The 15,673-nt window shown below is 44.3% G+C and overlaps 1 protein-coding gene across 1 annotated transcript; it reads right to left on the reverse strand.

Moving 5' to 3' along the window:
• Nucleotides 1-417: 417 nt before the first annotated feature.
• Nucleotides 418-15,181, reverse strand: GPR37 (G protein-coupled receptor 37). Its single transcript, XM_066550658.1, has 2 exons — nucleotides 13,728-15,181; nucleotides 418-3,320 (listed from the first exon to the last, which is right to left on the reverse strand). Exons 1-2 carry the CDS (start codon nucleotides 14,418-14,420, stop codon nucleotides 2,502-2,504), a joined length of 1,512 nt encoding a protein of 503 aa, XP_066406755.1. The 5' UTR covers nucleotides 14,421-15,181; the 3' UTR covers nucleotides 418-2,501.
• Nucleotides 15,182-15,673: the final 492 nt, after the last annotated feature.

Genomic DNA, 15,673 nt, shown 5'->3' on the forward strand with positions numbered 1-15,673 from the left:
GAACATGTAAGCTGTGAGCTAGCAACAGTCCTTAGCAGAGCTCACACATACCCAGTGCACGGTGGAAAGGTGGAAGCACCTTCTATCCAAAGCAATGGGGACATTTCGTCTCCTGGTTCAATCTTGTACCTAAAATAGCAAAATGTGATAATGTAATATTTCCAAGTAAATTCTCTGTTTTTTTCATTTGTTTCTTTTAAAGTGCTTCCTCCCATTCTGCTGTTCTTTTCCAAGATCCTTGAGCCCCTGTTGTAACAGAAAAGGCAGCTGAGGGAAACAGGTCTCTCAGCAAGGAACAAAAAGGGAGTCTTATTCCCATTCTTTATAAATATTGCATTTAAAAAGAATAGTAAAAATCAAAATGCAGAGTGGGGAATATGTATTTGAGGAAACACAGGCACCAAAGTGAGCAAGAAGTTTGTTTCCATCTTTTCTCTTTATTCCCTTTCATACTTTATTAAATGTAATCAAGCAAAGGCAAGTCAATGAAAGGTTTTCTCAGGAAGGGACAGTTGCCATCTTCAGAAATGATTGAGCATGTTAAACAGGGCTTTAAAAACTTGGGTAACTTCTCAAGTTCTAAGCAGAAACAAATGCCTGTGGTTGAAGCAGACTGCCTTGCTAGGGCCCAGTTTCTGATTCAAAAGTCAGAAGAACTCATGTGCGTATATATTTAGATTCATATTCATTAATTTCAACTGTTTCTTTTCCAGTTGAAATTATTATAGGTTAAAATGGTAAAGAAAAATAAGAAATACTGCTTGCCCAAGAATATCACCAAGACTAGACACATTAAGTCTGGAATCTACAAACAAAAAATAGAGTCCTTTCCAGAAGTTACAGCAAGCTCTTTAACACATATAGAGGCAGGTGTCAAAAGGAAGGTAACACTGCATCAGTTATATTCAGTGTTAATTTAAAAGCATGAGTGTATGAAATTTTCCTTCTGCTCAATACAGCTGCATTATTTATTTAATTAGTATTAAAATACAAGCTATCTATAAAAAATTCAGTTCCTCAGCCAGTGTCTACACTTCAGCCTGCTGCCCAGTGTAAATACGAGCCAGCTTGCCTGCCAAGAACAGAATGTCTGCTTCAGCCAAGAGTGGGGATATAAGCTCTGCTGGTAAGGATAGGCACTTTGCAGTCTCCAGCCTGGCTTGCTTATAACAACTTTGGATTTTACTGTATCACTCCGTTGCTGGCAGTGTTGACATACCCTCCTCATTTTAACAACTCTGTGGACAGCAAGAAGCCATCAGCAAGCACAGTGGCTCTCAAACCAGCTTCAGGGCTGTGAGCTGCTAGTGAATAGCAGTCTCTGAGAGCAGCACGGTTCTGAACCAGCACACAGAGCCCCTGTGATTAATATTCATGCTACACATCCCAGAACAAATAGGGGAAGCCAGTCTGATTCAAAGCTCTCTGAAATTGATGGAAACCTCTCCATTGACTGCCATGGGCTCTAGGTCAAGCCCCAAGTGTGTTTATACCTTTTAAAATAGAAGGAATTCACTCTCCACATGTTTCAGTCCCTCACATTTATTGTCAGCAAACCTCTGGCAAAAAAATGCCTTTCTCTGCAATGAGACTCTCACTGAAGCCAGTAGAAGCCATATATACAGAGATGGAGGACATAAACTCAATGTAAAACAAATTGTATACTGGAAAGAATCTTGATTTTGAAATCACACGAGACAAAATTCAGTAATAAAGTGAGTGTTTCTTTGTAAGAAATACGAAATAACTCAAGATTTTGTATACCTGCAGGTTAAGAAGAAAATTTTCAATGAGGCACATTGAACCTTCATAATATAACATTAAAAACCCACTCCTATAAATCTAATACCATTATAATCATCTTCCTTAAACACTCTAATTATATCCTTCAAGTGTAAGTACTCAAATGTTAATTAAATATGGCCACCTAAATTATGATACGCAAAGTTCTTTTTTTACTTATTAAAGGAATTTAATACTACTCATAGGTGTCTTTGTTAAATGTAGATTGAATCAAGTTAAAGAATAAAACCTCATTTATTTTTATGCTACTTTATAAATTCTCTGAAGTCCAAGTCCTCTCAAAATAGTGTACAGTAATTTGATTAAAACTACCTTCAAATACTTTCCACCACATCTTTTACGTGAAAACACCTTGCAAAGCCCACAATGTCTATATAAACATTTTACAGTGATTATAAAAAAAAATACTACAGAATTAAATAAAAGCAGATTGATATGGATTCTCCTCCTCAACCAATGAAATCCTAGCACCACACAAAATCTCATGATGTAGAACTGAGTGCTGGCTCTCCTTCTCTCTCTTTCCTTTTAATAACCAAAGAAATTATTTTCCAAAGCATGACTGTTAATACAGATTGGTTTCAAGAGTAGTTTTTAACAGTGATTTTTTTTTTCCTGCATTTTGCTTCAAGAAGAAAATTATGAAGTAAAAAAAAAGAAAAAGGAAAAAGATGCAGGAAATACAGCCCTAAGGTCAATTAACAGTGAGTCCCCACGGAAGCAAAAGTCGACATTTCACGACGAATGGTACTGAATGGGGAGAGCTCCAGTTCTGTGGTGTACTCATTGTCATTGTCATCACTCGTCACCGTGGAAGACTTCTGGATGCATTCATCACAGCAGCAACAGCAACACTCCATAAAGGCCCGGCTGAAAGGTTTACAGAGACAGAACAGGAGAACTGGGGTGACACAGGACTTAAAGAACAAAAGGAACTGACTAATGAGATGGAGGAGGTCCATAGTCTGTCGAGAGACCCCTGTGGACATGTAGGCAGTCACAATGTTGCAAATGTTTTCAGGAATGATGCAAAATCCATATAAAATGGTCAAAGCCACCACTGTGCAGTTCATCTGACTTTCCAGTTGAATCTGCCGCTTGTTCCCCCTCGTGCAGGCTTTTTCTGCCCTCCTGATTTTCCTCGCTGTCACCAGGGAGCAGGTAATGGTGAACAGGGTAGGCAAACAGAAATAGCAGCCGAAGTACCACCAGAGCCGCGCCCCGTCGTAGGTGAGAGCCAGCACGTAGATGGTGTCGGGCAGGGCCGTGGAGATCTTCACCACGCAGCGCTCGCCCGGGGGGCTGCCGCTGTACTCGGGCTCCTCGGTGGCCAGCTGGCGCAGCACCACCTCGGGCAGGGCCAGCAGCAGCGCGCCCACCCAGATGACAGCCAGCTTGGCCGTGGTGGAGGCGCAGTTCTCGATCATCTCGTAGTACATCTGCACGTTGGTGGCGGCTCGGAAGCGGTCGATGCAGAGAGCGCACAGTGTGAATGTGGTGACGCCCAGAGAGGCCACCTGGGAAGGAGGAGAGGCAGCATGGGTTAATACGGGTGCTGTTTGGGGGAGGGTAAAAAAAACGTGGGGGAGAAAAGGGAAAAGAAAATGAGAAAAAAAGGGGGGAGGAAGAGAAGCACAGAGCTTCTTCACCGAGAAGCAGTTGAGCACTGTGGTGCTGAGCACCATCAAAGGAAGCATCAGACAGCACTCTGCTTCCAGTGTTTGCTGAGCTACCATCCAGCATGCATTCCAAACACAATACATGCTTCTATTTTTTTGCCTACAAATTCTTATTCCAGCTTGGTGTCAACCTCTCCTGGAGGTCCAAGCAAGCATCAGTGCAACATTGATTGGGAAAAAAAAAATTGGAATTGACTAAAATGTAAAACTGTTTCCTCCCCACTTTTTTCTAAGGGGTGTTTTCCAGAAAGACTGGTTCCACTACAGGGGTTGGAATTTTAAGTCAAAATGGGAGAGAGGAAAGTCTTCCTTCAGCAGAAGTTATGACCACATAACAAGTTCACTATGCAAGCAGGGGATCAAACATTAAACCTTCCATATCTACAAAACTTAGAAACCCTGGGGATGAGGCACCTACTGAATTGAGTAGGATCCAATGACTATTTTTGTGGACTTAGGTTTTTAAGCAAAATTTTGATGGGATGAAGGCGCATAGTCATCCCCCGCCATGACTTCAAAGAAACTGTATTTGAAATCCTCAGACCTCCAGAGCCTGTGCAAAACTAATCTTCACTACAGTGGGTAGGCTCTATATAACCAATAGTCAACATTTCATGTAGAAAAAATTCAAGGAAAACCCAGGCTTTATTTCATAGGAAACATTCTGTGGGAGAGTGTACTGTAGACCAGGAGAAATTCAAGAAGTTTCATTCTTTAAATGATTTAAAGATGGATTGGAGAGAGCAGAGAGAGCTGTCAATTACATACTGTGAGGAACAAGTACAGAGCAATGTTTATGTTCTCTAGCTTTAATAATCATTATTCTATGCATGAACAGAAATCTTGTGCTGTCATGAAACATCATTTCCTAGCATTTTATCCTGTTTATAATTTAATTTCCTAAAATAAATTTGCAAGAAGACTATATACATTTTGGCCTAATTCTATTAGTAATAAATTCAACTTCAGTTCAAATTTAAAGCAGAACTCCCATTAACTTCAATTGGACAAAGACTAAGTGCCCTGTTAATTTTTAATTCACTTATTTTCTTGGGTTTGCATACATGTGTTATGCTGAAAATGTGTTGATGTATTGTGAAGGAAAAAGAAAGTAAAATAATATTGTTAATAAATGTAAAGAATGTTTACTTTTATAATGAATGAACCATATCTCTGCAATAAAGTAATATTAGGCAGTTCACTATAATTTTGCTTATCAAAATTTGATGTGCAATGCTATATTTAAATTTCATATAGACTTTAAGAAACACTTTCTGATTTCCACCGCAATATTGAAATAATACTGTTTACACATCTCTGAAAAAAGTTCTTCAAAGATAGATAGCACAATTATGCACAATTATATAAATGTATCATTAATTTTGGCCTTCAATATTTAACAGCCATATCAGATTGCTAAAATTGACTATCACTGAAAATATAAGGCACTGCAAGATGTTGGCTTGGTTGGAGAATTCTTTGAAGCAGCCTCCTAAAAGATGGAATAAGTAAGATCCAATCTCTTACTAATTAACTTGCAGAAACATTTAACAATGACAAGGCACTACTGTAAACATTTTTAATAGGCAACCATTGATTTGGAAGTTTAATTGTCTGACAAGATTTAAAGAAAGTTTGGTAAATACAACAAAAAATAAAAAAACATTTAAAGGAAAATACTTACAGGGAAATCTTAATGAACAATGACAAACTTCGCTAATGAAATACGATTTTCCTGTATCACAGCTCGGAGTCAGATTTTTTAATTCAAGATTAGTAGCTTTGTTTCCAAAATATTTAAATGTGCGTGCAGTCTTCAAATCTCTCAGTGACAGCAAAAGCTTTAGCCTTAACATGCAACATGAATAACAAAAGGGTCAGGACTCAGCTTGCTACAATTACAAGAGACAGGGAAATAACTGAGATCTGGAAATCACTGGGGATTGAAATAAAAATCATCAAAACAGAAGAAAACCTGAGTGTCTGTACATTAAGATGTTTCCTTTCAGCTCTGGCGTGAGCCTCCCGCCACCCCAAGGCAGACACTTCAACATTTCACTGCAAACAGACTGTTCCACAGCGGCCCAGACATGAAACTCTGCAGCTGTTGGGGCTGGGCTAATGAAAGAAGACACGTCTGCCATGAAGAAACATAACCTACGGGGCTCCTGTCACATTAACTGACCAACAACTTGGAGGCTTCAAACAGGGAAATAGAGCAAGAGGAAACAACGAGGAATACTGGAAAGCGCCTTTGAAAACCCTCCCATGGATTTACTGATGAAACAAGCTAAAGAAGGCCAGTGTTTCCCTGGAACAAGCAACAGTCTCCTATTTTCTGTAGATTAGCAGAGTCAGTGATGCCATGGAAAAGCTTGCAAAAACCAAACTAAAACACTCAAGCAGATGATCATGGATTCACTCCAGCTGACTTGCTTAAATGCAGCAGAGCAATTAAAAGGTTCAATTACTTCACAGAGCAGACTATGAGTAATACCCAGCAAAATCAATGGGTGCTGCTCAAAACCTATGGGAGAGAACTGGGACATGCATTCTGCATGTTCACACAATTTCAGTCTAGGTGTGTTTCTTCATACCAGTCATACTAACAATTAGAGTTAAGCTGAAAGTGTGAAAAAATTCAGAGAAGTTTTCTTTTCAGGTATTATATTGCCTTGAAATAACTACAGAATTAAGATCATTAATTTGACAGGGAAAAGGTGAAGCACAAATTAACAAATTATAAAGTGGTGCAAGGCTGCACGGAGTTTAATGGTGCTCTTCTTGTAACAGGTGAGTGTCTGATACGCTGTTCCAATCTTAATTCCAACAACCTGACAGAAAATGAGGCAAGGTAAGGACAACTCAGGCTCAGTAGTTTTTGATCATCACTTACTTGTCCAGTTTATTTCCCTATTGTCCACTAAAGATTCTCCTGCAGCCTCTAAGCATTCAGGATGACATAATTTTACACCTTTCTCTTACTACATGAAATCAGCCAAGTCCCCAAATTTCCAACTGAATGACCATCAATCTGCTCTGAGGAAGTGGTGAAGGAACCCCTACTTTGAGGAGATACTCAGACCATTTGGGCAGAGAACTGCTGTTGAAAGGTTTGCTAGCTACAGCACACACAGAATTATTGTTACAAAAGAAGCTCTTTAAACACTGTGGCTCTTTAAAAAGCCTTGACAGAGTCAGTGGGCACTGTGATGCCCCTTCAAAACACTGCATAAACCCTTGGTCATCAGCTCAGCAGCTGTTAGTCAACAGTGTCAAAACTGATTTGGGGAACTGAGGCCACAGAGAACAATAGCAAACTCATGAAATGCTCAGCGTAATTGCTGTTCTCCTGTCCACTCTTCCAACATACTGGTTCCCCTTTCACAAACTTTAACAATTACCAAAATATTCCCAGGCCTTTCCTGGCCTGCCCTACTTCTTCTCCTGGCTGTGGTCCCACAGCTCTTGGCCCTGGCTTCCAGGAGCAGCGACTCTGGCTAACCAGCAGAGCAGGGTAGATGTATTACAGTGAGTTATGGCTGTGGGAATAAGACTCAATTTTGTCCCACTAATTTCTAGTCAAAAGTAATGAGAACCAGAAACAAAATCAGGAAAGGTGACTTAGGTGAAAAGACCAACAAAGACCAAATTCTGTAAGTGAATATAAAAGAGAGGTTGGGTCATTCCACCCAGTAAGACAAAGAGCAAGAAGTCATATTGCTGCTATCTACAGAAAAATGTATTATGAGATACAAAAGTTACTTAAGCCAAAAGACAGTGAACGTAACATAATGGAAATCAACCAGCTCTGAGCAGCTCCAGGCTGGAAATGGCAGTGACCATTTTGATGGAGAAGTGAGTGGAAACAATGTAGACTAAGTTTATATTGAACAAGTTAAAATAAAGGTGTTATAAGAAGTAGACCCTTCTACCAGCTGAAGCTGAAGTTTCTAAGACAGAATATATTTTATGTTGATAGCAAAGAACTTAAAACAGCATGGCACTCCTCCTTTGTTAGAAGATGAGATGGGTATACACAACATTTTTACATTGTAATGGGAAAGCTGAACTACAGAAGAGGTTGGTGACTACTATCCAAGCCACCTCTGAGCCATCAGTGATACCTCGTAGATTCTGTATATCCTTTCCTGTTATGTCATATATAAATGACTTTTTATTCCTCAAGCCATTATAGATTATAATTTTCTGATGGCTATTCCACATCCACATTAATCTTCATAGCTTTTGAAGATGTTAATGCAACATACCAGGGGGACTTCTGTAGATTTATCAGTTTTCCCTAAGATAAATAAATAAATTTAGCACAGATTACAATACTTTTTTTTGCTACTCTACACTTACAGTACAGACTCCAGTAATAAGAACAGACTAATGCAAAATAAAAGATCAACACATTGCAAACAATTATTTAATATTTACCTAGATTTCAGTTTTTTTAATAAAAAAGTCCCACTCTACTCCCAGAAAAAAAACCCAAACAAAACGAAAAAAACACAATCATTATTAAAAAAGAACAAAAATATATCTGTATTTTTCACAAGAAGTGCTATTAAACATTAATGGCTTTATGCATTAAAATAGGGAAGAGTCTCACAGTGAAAACACTTCTGTGGTGTGGCAAGAATAATTCAGTAGCCAAGAAGATCTGGGGCCAGTGTACAGCTCTGACATCAGCAATTACCTTATGCATTCCAAATGAAAATCCACATCACCTATCTGAAAGATGAGATGACAATTCTGAAATCTATGATCAGGGAGATGATCCCACACACATGGAATAACAGGTGTAACACTGTTGTTTCCTTTGAAGTACTACCAACATTCACACCAAGGAGTCACAAAGCACACATGCTTTATGTGATATTTACTCTTAATATCTTACACTTCTGTATATCACAAGATATACTGCTTAGAATCAGAGTCCACTTCTATGCACCACTTTTGAGTTCTGCAGGAAGCAAAAGCCAACAGACTATCAGGGCACTGGAAATACTCACTAGTACACCACATGCTTATCCAGGGGCTTGGAAATAACACAAAACATGAAAGGATTTCATTTTTGTTCATTTTCCTGTTTGCAATCTACCACACTACCAAACAGGTAATTTTTTTTTTCTTTTTTCTGTGCCACTCGCCACTGAGGATCAAGTTCTCATCACACTACACAAGGGACTCCTGCACTAGTTCTTAATAGCAGCAATATGTAACTACAGAAAGAAATCTACCTCTTCCTCTTTCTGCAGGAATAATCCTGTCATATAGAGAAATTACATGCTAGTGTTCAGAGCAGAGTCAATAGGGCTGGCATCGCAGATGCTGCCTTTTTGTCTCCACACATATGTAACTTAAATATTACTGACCCAATTTTAAACCTACTCTGACACAAATTCATTTCCATGCTGAAATACCACAGGCAAAGTTTAGCCAAAAGCAAAAACTTAGAGGATCCTAAGGACAGGATTTGCAGAGGAAAGAATGACTGACAGAACAACCAACATGGCAGCTATCATCATCATGACATTAATACCTAAAGGGCAGAGATACATTAACACTTCAGTTTTAAATAATTATTGTGTGATAAGCACTGAAGATATTCTGCTCAGTTAAAGATATATCAAGCCATTGCCCTAGAAAACTCTCATGATGAAGCCTTGAAACTGCAAACATCTCTGAGTGTCTTTGTCTGTGACCCAGAGGACTCACTGGAGGTTCAGGAGCACAGCTCTGACTGGAGTCAAAGAAGAGACATAAAGAAAATGCTGCACATCAAAAGTCACAGAAAAGACAGATAATACACAGCTTTTTTAAACTCCCATTAAAAATGTATTTGCTTGCTTCCCTAAAGTGAAACTTAAAATAGGGATCTCTTTTCACAGCTTTGGAACAGGCAGAGAACAGCAGCTTTCTCTGTGCTTCTTGCTTACCTTTGTCAAGTAAAGAGAAATGGGAAAAAGCCTCACCTCAAATTGCCCTGGAGGATCAGCTCCAGGAAAAGAGAGTAATTCGTATTTCAGTCCAAATCAATCTTTATGCTTTCCACTAAGAATACTAATTGTGATAGCTTTCCTGAGCTGGAACTTGCCCACAAGAAACAGGAGTGATGCGACAAATTCATTGCCAAAAGCACATGCAGAGTTTGGGCATCAGATTTCAAAAGCTTTTACTGTCAGCCTGCTCCAGAATCACACCAGTCTTGTATGCACGTTATGGTCCAGATGAGGACACCACAAATTTTGTCCTGTTCTTTGTGAGGTGTCTGGGAAAGGCAGAGGTCCTCATGTTCACTAGCACTGAATTCAGGGCTGTGTACCATACACTGGCCTCAGCAACTTCTTGCTCTGTGCTGGACTGCACAGGATGGTAAATCAGCCTCTGCAAACACTCATGCTAGACCATTCCTCAGTTCTAAACCCCTGCTTGGCTATAAGTAGCTTGATTCAATCTGTTGACATAGAATGCAACCCCCTCAAACAAAGCTTCTTGTGTAACCTCCAAGAGCAAAATGCACACAACTCAAGCAAAGTTCCTTCTTAAGCCTGAAAGAAGGTTTCCAGTCCTACCTGACAGAATCCATTTGTCATCTCGTGCAAGTTGCTCTGGGCCTTAAACAACTTATTTAATCTCATCACTACTGGCCTTCAGCATTAAAATGAAATAAAGAAAAAAACTCAATTTCACATGACCTACAGTTGTAAAATATTTAAAAGCACAATAACAGTACAGATTTTGTCTACATTTGTGTTTCTTTCTAGTAAGGCCCAGAATAAATCTGTAAGTAGGGAAACTGGAACTATATTCAAAAGTTCAAAAGACTGAGTGCTTTGAACAAAACCGAAAGGATTCCACATCAGCAGGAATTACCCAAATTCATTGTCTTTCTATTGTCATTTACCTCACATCTCCTGATTCTGAGTAATACTGACAAAAGCATGTGAAAGACAAAACAAACAGTGTGCAGGTAAACACTTCAGACATGCATGCCAAAATCTAGACTTCTGAGCCATGCAGAAAAATGGCAGAATATTAAAAGAGCAAAGGAGAAGCACATCTCCACACATCCTTACAGGCAGAGTAGCTGCACCAGTTGTTCAAATTTTCTTCTCAACTCCTTTTCAGTACACTCAAAACTAGTAGTTACAAGTGGCCATACTGTTATACAATATATAGCTGAAATTACTACTTAATGTACTTGTCATAGAAGATCTTTATTAGCTATGGGAAAACTCCCCTTTAAATTAAATTTGTGAAGACATTCCACTGCTGGAAGCTCAGCCTTTACCTATACAAATGTGCAGGAAGATATCATAAAGCATTTTTCCCAGACTGTGTGTGCATATGTGTTATCACTAGCAGCAGATGCTTTGTTGGAATTCTACACAATATCCATAAAACAGCACAAATAAAAACCAATTGGTCACAAGAGGCTAAACTAAGAAAACTCAAGGTATTTCCCTGGGATCACTTGAAACCTTCAAACAGCACAAAGCATGCTTGAATTATGTTAAAATGCTGTGATCACTGCATCACTTGCTGTGGATAATCAGCCATCCCCTGTTCTCTAGTTCTGAGAGTAGAAGCTGGTATGACAGAAGACTCAGGCCAATAAGGGGTTTTGATGCTTGAGATATTTCTGGATCTACAAACCCAGGTGAGACACATAACTCTCTCTTTAAACAGCATATGCAAAAAACCCCCAAAAACAAAGAGATGAAAAGATGGAACCAAGAGACCCTTAAAAGAACTAAACACTGTGCAAACTTATAGAGAATACAGACAGGAGGTTAAAATGTGTCCATCTTCAGGAAGATGATTCCATATTTGTATTCCACAAAGTTCTGGAAACTTCTCCTGAAGATATCTGTCAAAGCTTTCCTCTCAGGAGATAAGAAGACTTCACCCTTTCCCTCTGTGTGAGAAGAAGAAGGGCCTGCCCAGGTGAGTTACAAAGGAAAAGAGAGTGTTGTTCAGCTGTCAGATGAATGTACTGCTGTAAACAATCCTTGACAGAGCAAGGATCAGCAGCTGCACACGGGATGGATTTCATGACATGCTACACATCTGCATTGCTCCTGATGGTGTCAGTGTCACTGTGTAATGCCTCTGAGGTTAGATCAACACTTGGAAAGTGGTGAACTTTTGCTCTAGCTGCCTTCTCTGCCTCAGCAGGGTCAAATCCTGATTTATAGGACAGTATAGCCCTTCATTCCATGCTCCAGGTGAACTGTGGATTCATGATCCACCAGTGTTCAGCATCTGCCACTCATTGCCACAGTTTACAGAGAGGGAAATCCAGCCTTTTACTTACTCCTCTCAAGGTGATGAGATAATTTACATACATGGGTATTATATTTAATGACACTGAACAAAAACTATACAATTCTGGGAGCAACACAGAACCCTAAGGCTAGATCTCTTTATATTTGTAACTAAGAACTAAAGTTCTTAAGAACCTAAGTTTAGAACTAAGTCATTATACTTCCTCAAGGACAAGGAAAATGCTTTACTTTTAGACACCAGTGATAATTAGGCCTAACACAGCCACCGGTTCACCTGACTGGACTCTTGAATGAGACCAGCTCTAGACATCCACAGAACTTTAAAGTGAAAAAACAAGGTAACATTAAATTATAATGGCATATAGCAGCAGCTGAATATTTTTCAGGATTACAGTTTTGAATTTCAGCAACTACATTTCAGCTAAGCTATTTTCAGTTTGAAAAACTCTTTAGTGCCCAAAGCTGCAAAGCATAAGCAACTAATTTTGAGGAACAGTGTGGCCACACAAATCATCTAAAATACTGATCTATTTCAACTTTGTGTGTGGGCGCACCAAAAAAGGGTTAGGAAGCATGAAATGTCACATGAAAGTCCTTGAAACACAAACTACAGTATCTATTTTAAATGAAATGGTTACTTTTAAAACACTGCAACTTACTGGCTACTTACTTTTACAGGTTAACACAGCAGCCCCAGAATCCATTTCAGGAATTTTAAAGGATTCAAGCACTAAGTTTCTCCATAAATACATATTTACTGCATCATGTCTTCTTAAATGCAAATCACTTAAGTGTACTCTGAGTTTTTTAAATGCAGGTGGTATAGTACTGGCCTAGAATTCAACTAAGAGTAACACAGCTCCACCCTTTGTCCAATACCACCAGTAATAAACTAAACAGATGAAAGAAGCAGCAGCAATTTTATGGCTACACAGGTCACACACTTTTTTCAACACTTCAAAATATCGTAGTATCATTTGACAGTTAATTCTGTGTTACTGTGTACTAATGTGCTGCTGAAACTGACACTTTATATTAATAACAAGTTGGGTATTTGAAGGTTTTCTGCGAGGGGCACAGGGGGTTGCTTTTTTGTTTGTTTGGGATTTTTTTCCTAATAGCTCATTCTTAGGACAAGAGAACCACCAGTTGTTTCCTCAGCTCTCAGTTACAGAATAATGTTGGACATAAGGTTTCGGGAATACAGGAGAGCCAGCCAGAACTCCAGGCTACCGCCGTAGCAGCAAGCCTCAGTGTTCAGTTCCAGTAAATAAATAAAGCGGACAACCTGAGCACTGCCGGCAGGACTGTGGCCAGCTGTCTGAGAGCTTCTTTGACAGAGCCGCTGAACAGCTGCCAAGAAGCTGCAGTTTAAACGGAGCTGGTGTCTTTCAAAAACACAAGAACAAAAACAAAACCCAACAAACCTGCAGCTAAATAAACGTGAGATTTGAACGCTGAAATATAAGTTAAGAGTCCAGACATTCCATTGATGGGATGATCCCATTTTTACAATCACCTCCTTACAAGCGATCCCCTCAAGCCCTTCATCCGCTTTCCTGACCCATCTTCACTTTACTGAAATAAACAAAGTGAAAAGCTTGAAATCTAATTCTGAGAGGATCACTTGTTTTTCAGGGTCACGGGGAGCAAGGAAAGTTTGGCAGAAGTCGCGCGAGTGGCAGGAAGCGCCGGACGCACTCAGCGGGAGCCGCAGAAATCCCGGTGCCGCTGGACCCGGTGCGGCCACTGCCGACTCCGCTCCCTGCGGGGCCGGGACAGGCTCCGCTCCGTCGCAAGAGCACTCAGGAAACCCGGACCAAAGCGCACCGGGACGCCCCGGGCCGGCAGCGATGACAGCGAGCAGCGCCGGCCCCGCACACGGCTCAGGCTTGCGGCGGGGAGAGGAGCTCGGGGTCCGCGTATCCCCACCCACGGACGTTACCTCAATGTACGGGACGATTTTGCAAGAGAAGTCTTCTAAAAGCCACTTCTTGGTGAGCTCCTGGAAGATAACCAGCGGCAGGCAGAAGAAGACGATGAGGAAATCCCAGAAGGCCAGGTTGGCCAGCAAGGAGTTGGAGATGCTCCGCATGTAGTAGTTGTGGCAGACGATGCACATCACTGCCATGTTGCCCATGATGCCGATGCCGAAGATCACCACGGAGAGGCACATGACGGCGTAGGCGCCGTACGACTCCTCGGTCAGCGGGTAGAAGGGGTTGCGGAGCCGGGCGCGGCGCCCCGTGGCGTTCCCGCGGCCCCCGGCGCTGCCCTCGCCGCCGGCCGAGCCGTTCAGGGGCAGCCAGCGGGGCCCGCCCGCCGCGCCCCTCCCCGCCGCCGCCCCGGCCCCGGGTTCGCTGCTCCGCGCCCGCCGTCGCCCGGTGCCCGGGGCCCCGCGTGGCGCGCAGCTGCCGCCCGGCCCCGCCGCTCCGCCGGGAGGGAGGGCTCCGCGCCCGGGCAGCGTCGCGGCCGCCCGCCGGCCGGGGGCGAGGGGCGGCGGGGCCGGCGGCGAGCGGGCGCGCTGCGGGGGCGCCGGCGGCCCAGAGGCTGCGACGGGGTCTGGGGCCAGGGCGCAGGCAGCCCACGCACCCAGCACCTGGCAGAGCAGGGCGAGCGGAGCGCCGAGGGGCCGCATGGCCGGGAGGCGGCGGGGCTCACCCGCTCTCCTTCAGACCCGGCGGCCGCCTCGCTCGGCGGGGCTGAGAGCGGGAGACATGCCCACCCGGCTCCCGGGAATAGCCGGGTCAGGAGCAGCCACGACGCCGCTGCCGCAGGAGCGCTGCTCCCGTTGCCGCCGGGGTCCGCCGCGGGCAGCCGCCGGCGCTGGGGGCGCGACGAGCGGAGCGGCGAGGAGCCTCTTGTCACCGACGCCCGGGGCAGACCCGGAAAGTTGTGTCGCCGTCTCCGACGCGCAGAGTTAATGTAGCAAGTGCAGCGCCGGGAGAACCCCCCCTCGGCGCTCCGCCCTTTCCCGGGACCGCTGCCTCCTCGCCAGCAGCCGCACCGGTCTCGTGCTGCCCATTTGCGTCCTCTGGTCGCCGCGGGCACCCAGCGGCTCTACGGGTCAGGAAAGGTCCCTTTAGGAAGACACCTCCCCTCGCCGGGCCGTCGCGAACACTAACATCATCTCCTCATCTCCAGCACCTCGGAGAACACAGGTTGTTGCGCGCAGCTTAAGGTGTTTCAGAGCTTTGCAAAACTCTTGCCGGGATCGATCATTGCACCCCCAAACGATCGCACGCGGGCAGGGGACGGCGAGCACGGCCAGGGCACCAAAGATGCTGCCGGCGCCAGGCGGGCAAGCCCCGGGACGGACCCCTCGGGGCTGCTCTCGCCTCCCGAGTCGTGCGGGCACCAGGTGAAGCGGGGCGGCAGCCACGGCTCCCGCGCAGGTAGGGGCTGGTGTACGGCGGGCTCTGCTCCTGCTGCCGGCTCCCCGCGGCTCTGGCTCCGCTCTGCCCGGTGCGGCTCGCCGGGCTCGGAGCGGCTCCGCCGCGGCTCTCGGGGCGCGCCGGAGAGGCGGGCGAGCCGCGGCGGCCGCAGTGCGCAAGCGCCGCCCGGCGGCGCCGCGGGGCCGAGGCACCGCCCGCCGGGGCAGCCGGGCTGAGGGCGGGTGTGGGGCCGGGCCGGGCCGGGCTGAGAGCTGGGCATGCCGCTCCCCGCCGGCCCCCGAGCTCTCCTGGCCGGGATGTCTCCCGCCGCCGGCCATCCGCAGCTCACCGGCGCGCCCCGGTCTCAGCGTGTGGCTGCCCTCCCCGGGCCGCGGGTGCCAGCGGGACCGAGCGGAGCGACAGGCGAGCCAAGCGCCCTGCTCTGGTACCGGGAGTCTCGCCCGGTGGGAGCGGGGGTGGCTGGGAGGCGGTGCGGGAAGCTGTCGGCACCGGGACG

Source organism: Molothrus aeneus, chromosome 5 (genome assembly GCF_037042795.1).
Source record: "Molothrus aeneus isolate 106 chromosome 5, BPBGC_Maene_1.0, whole genome shotgun sequence".
NCBI classification, from domain to species: domain Eukaryota; kingdom Metazoa; phylum Chordata; class Aves; order Passeriformes; family Icteridae; genus Molothrus; species Molothrus aeneus.

Coding starts and splice junctions, on each gene's coding strand:
- GPR37 (XM_066550658.1), bottom strand. CDS start 14,420: ATGCGGCCCCTCGGCGCTCCGCTCGCCCTGCTCTGCCAGGTGCTGGGT. Junction 3,321..13,727: donor AAATCGTCCCGTACATTGAG/GTAACGTCCGTG, acceptor CCTCCTTCCCAG/GTGGCCTCTCTGGGCGTCAC.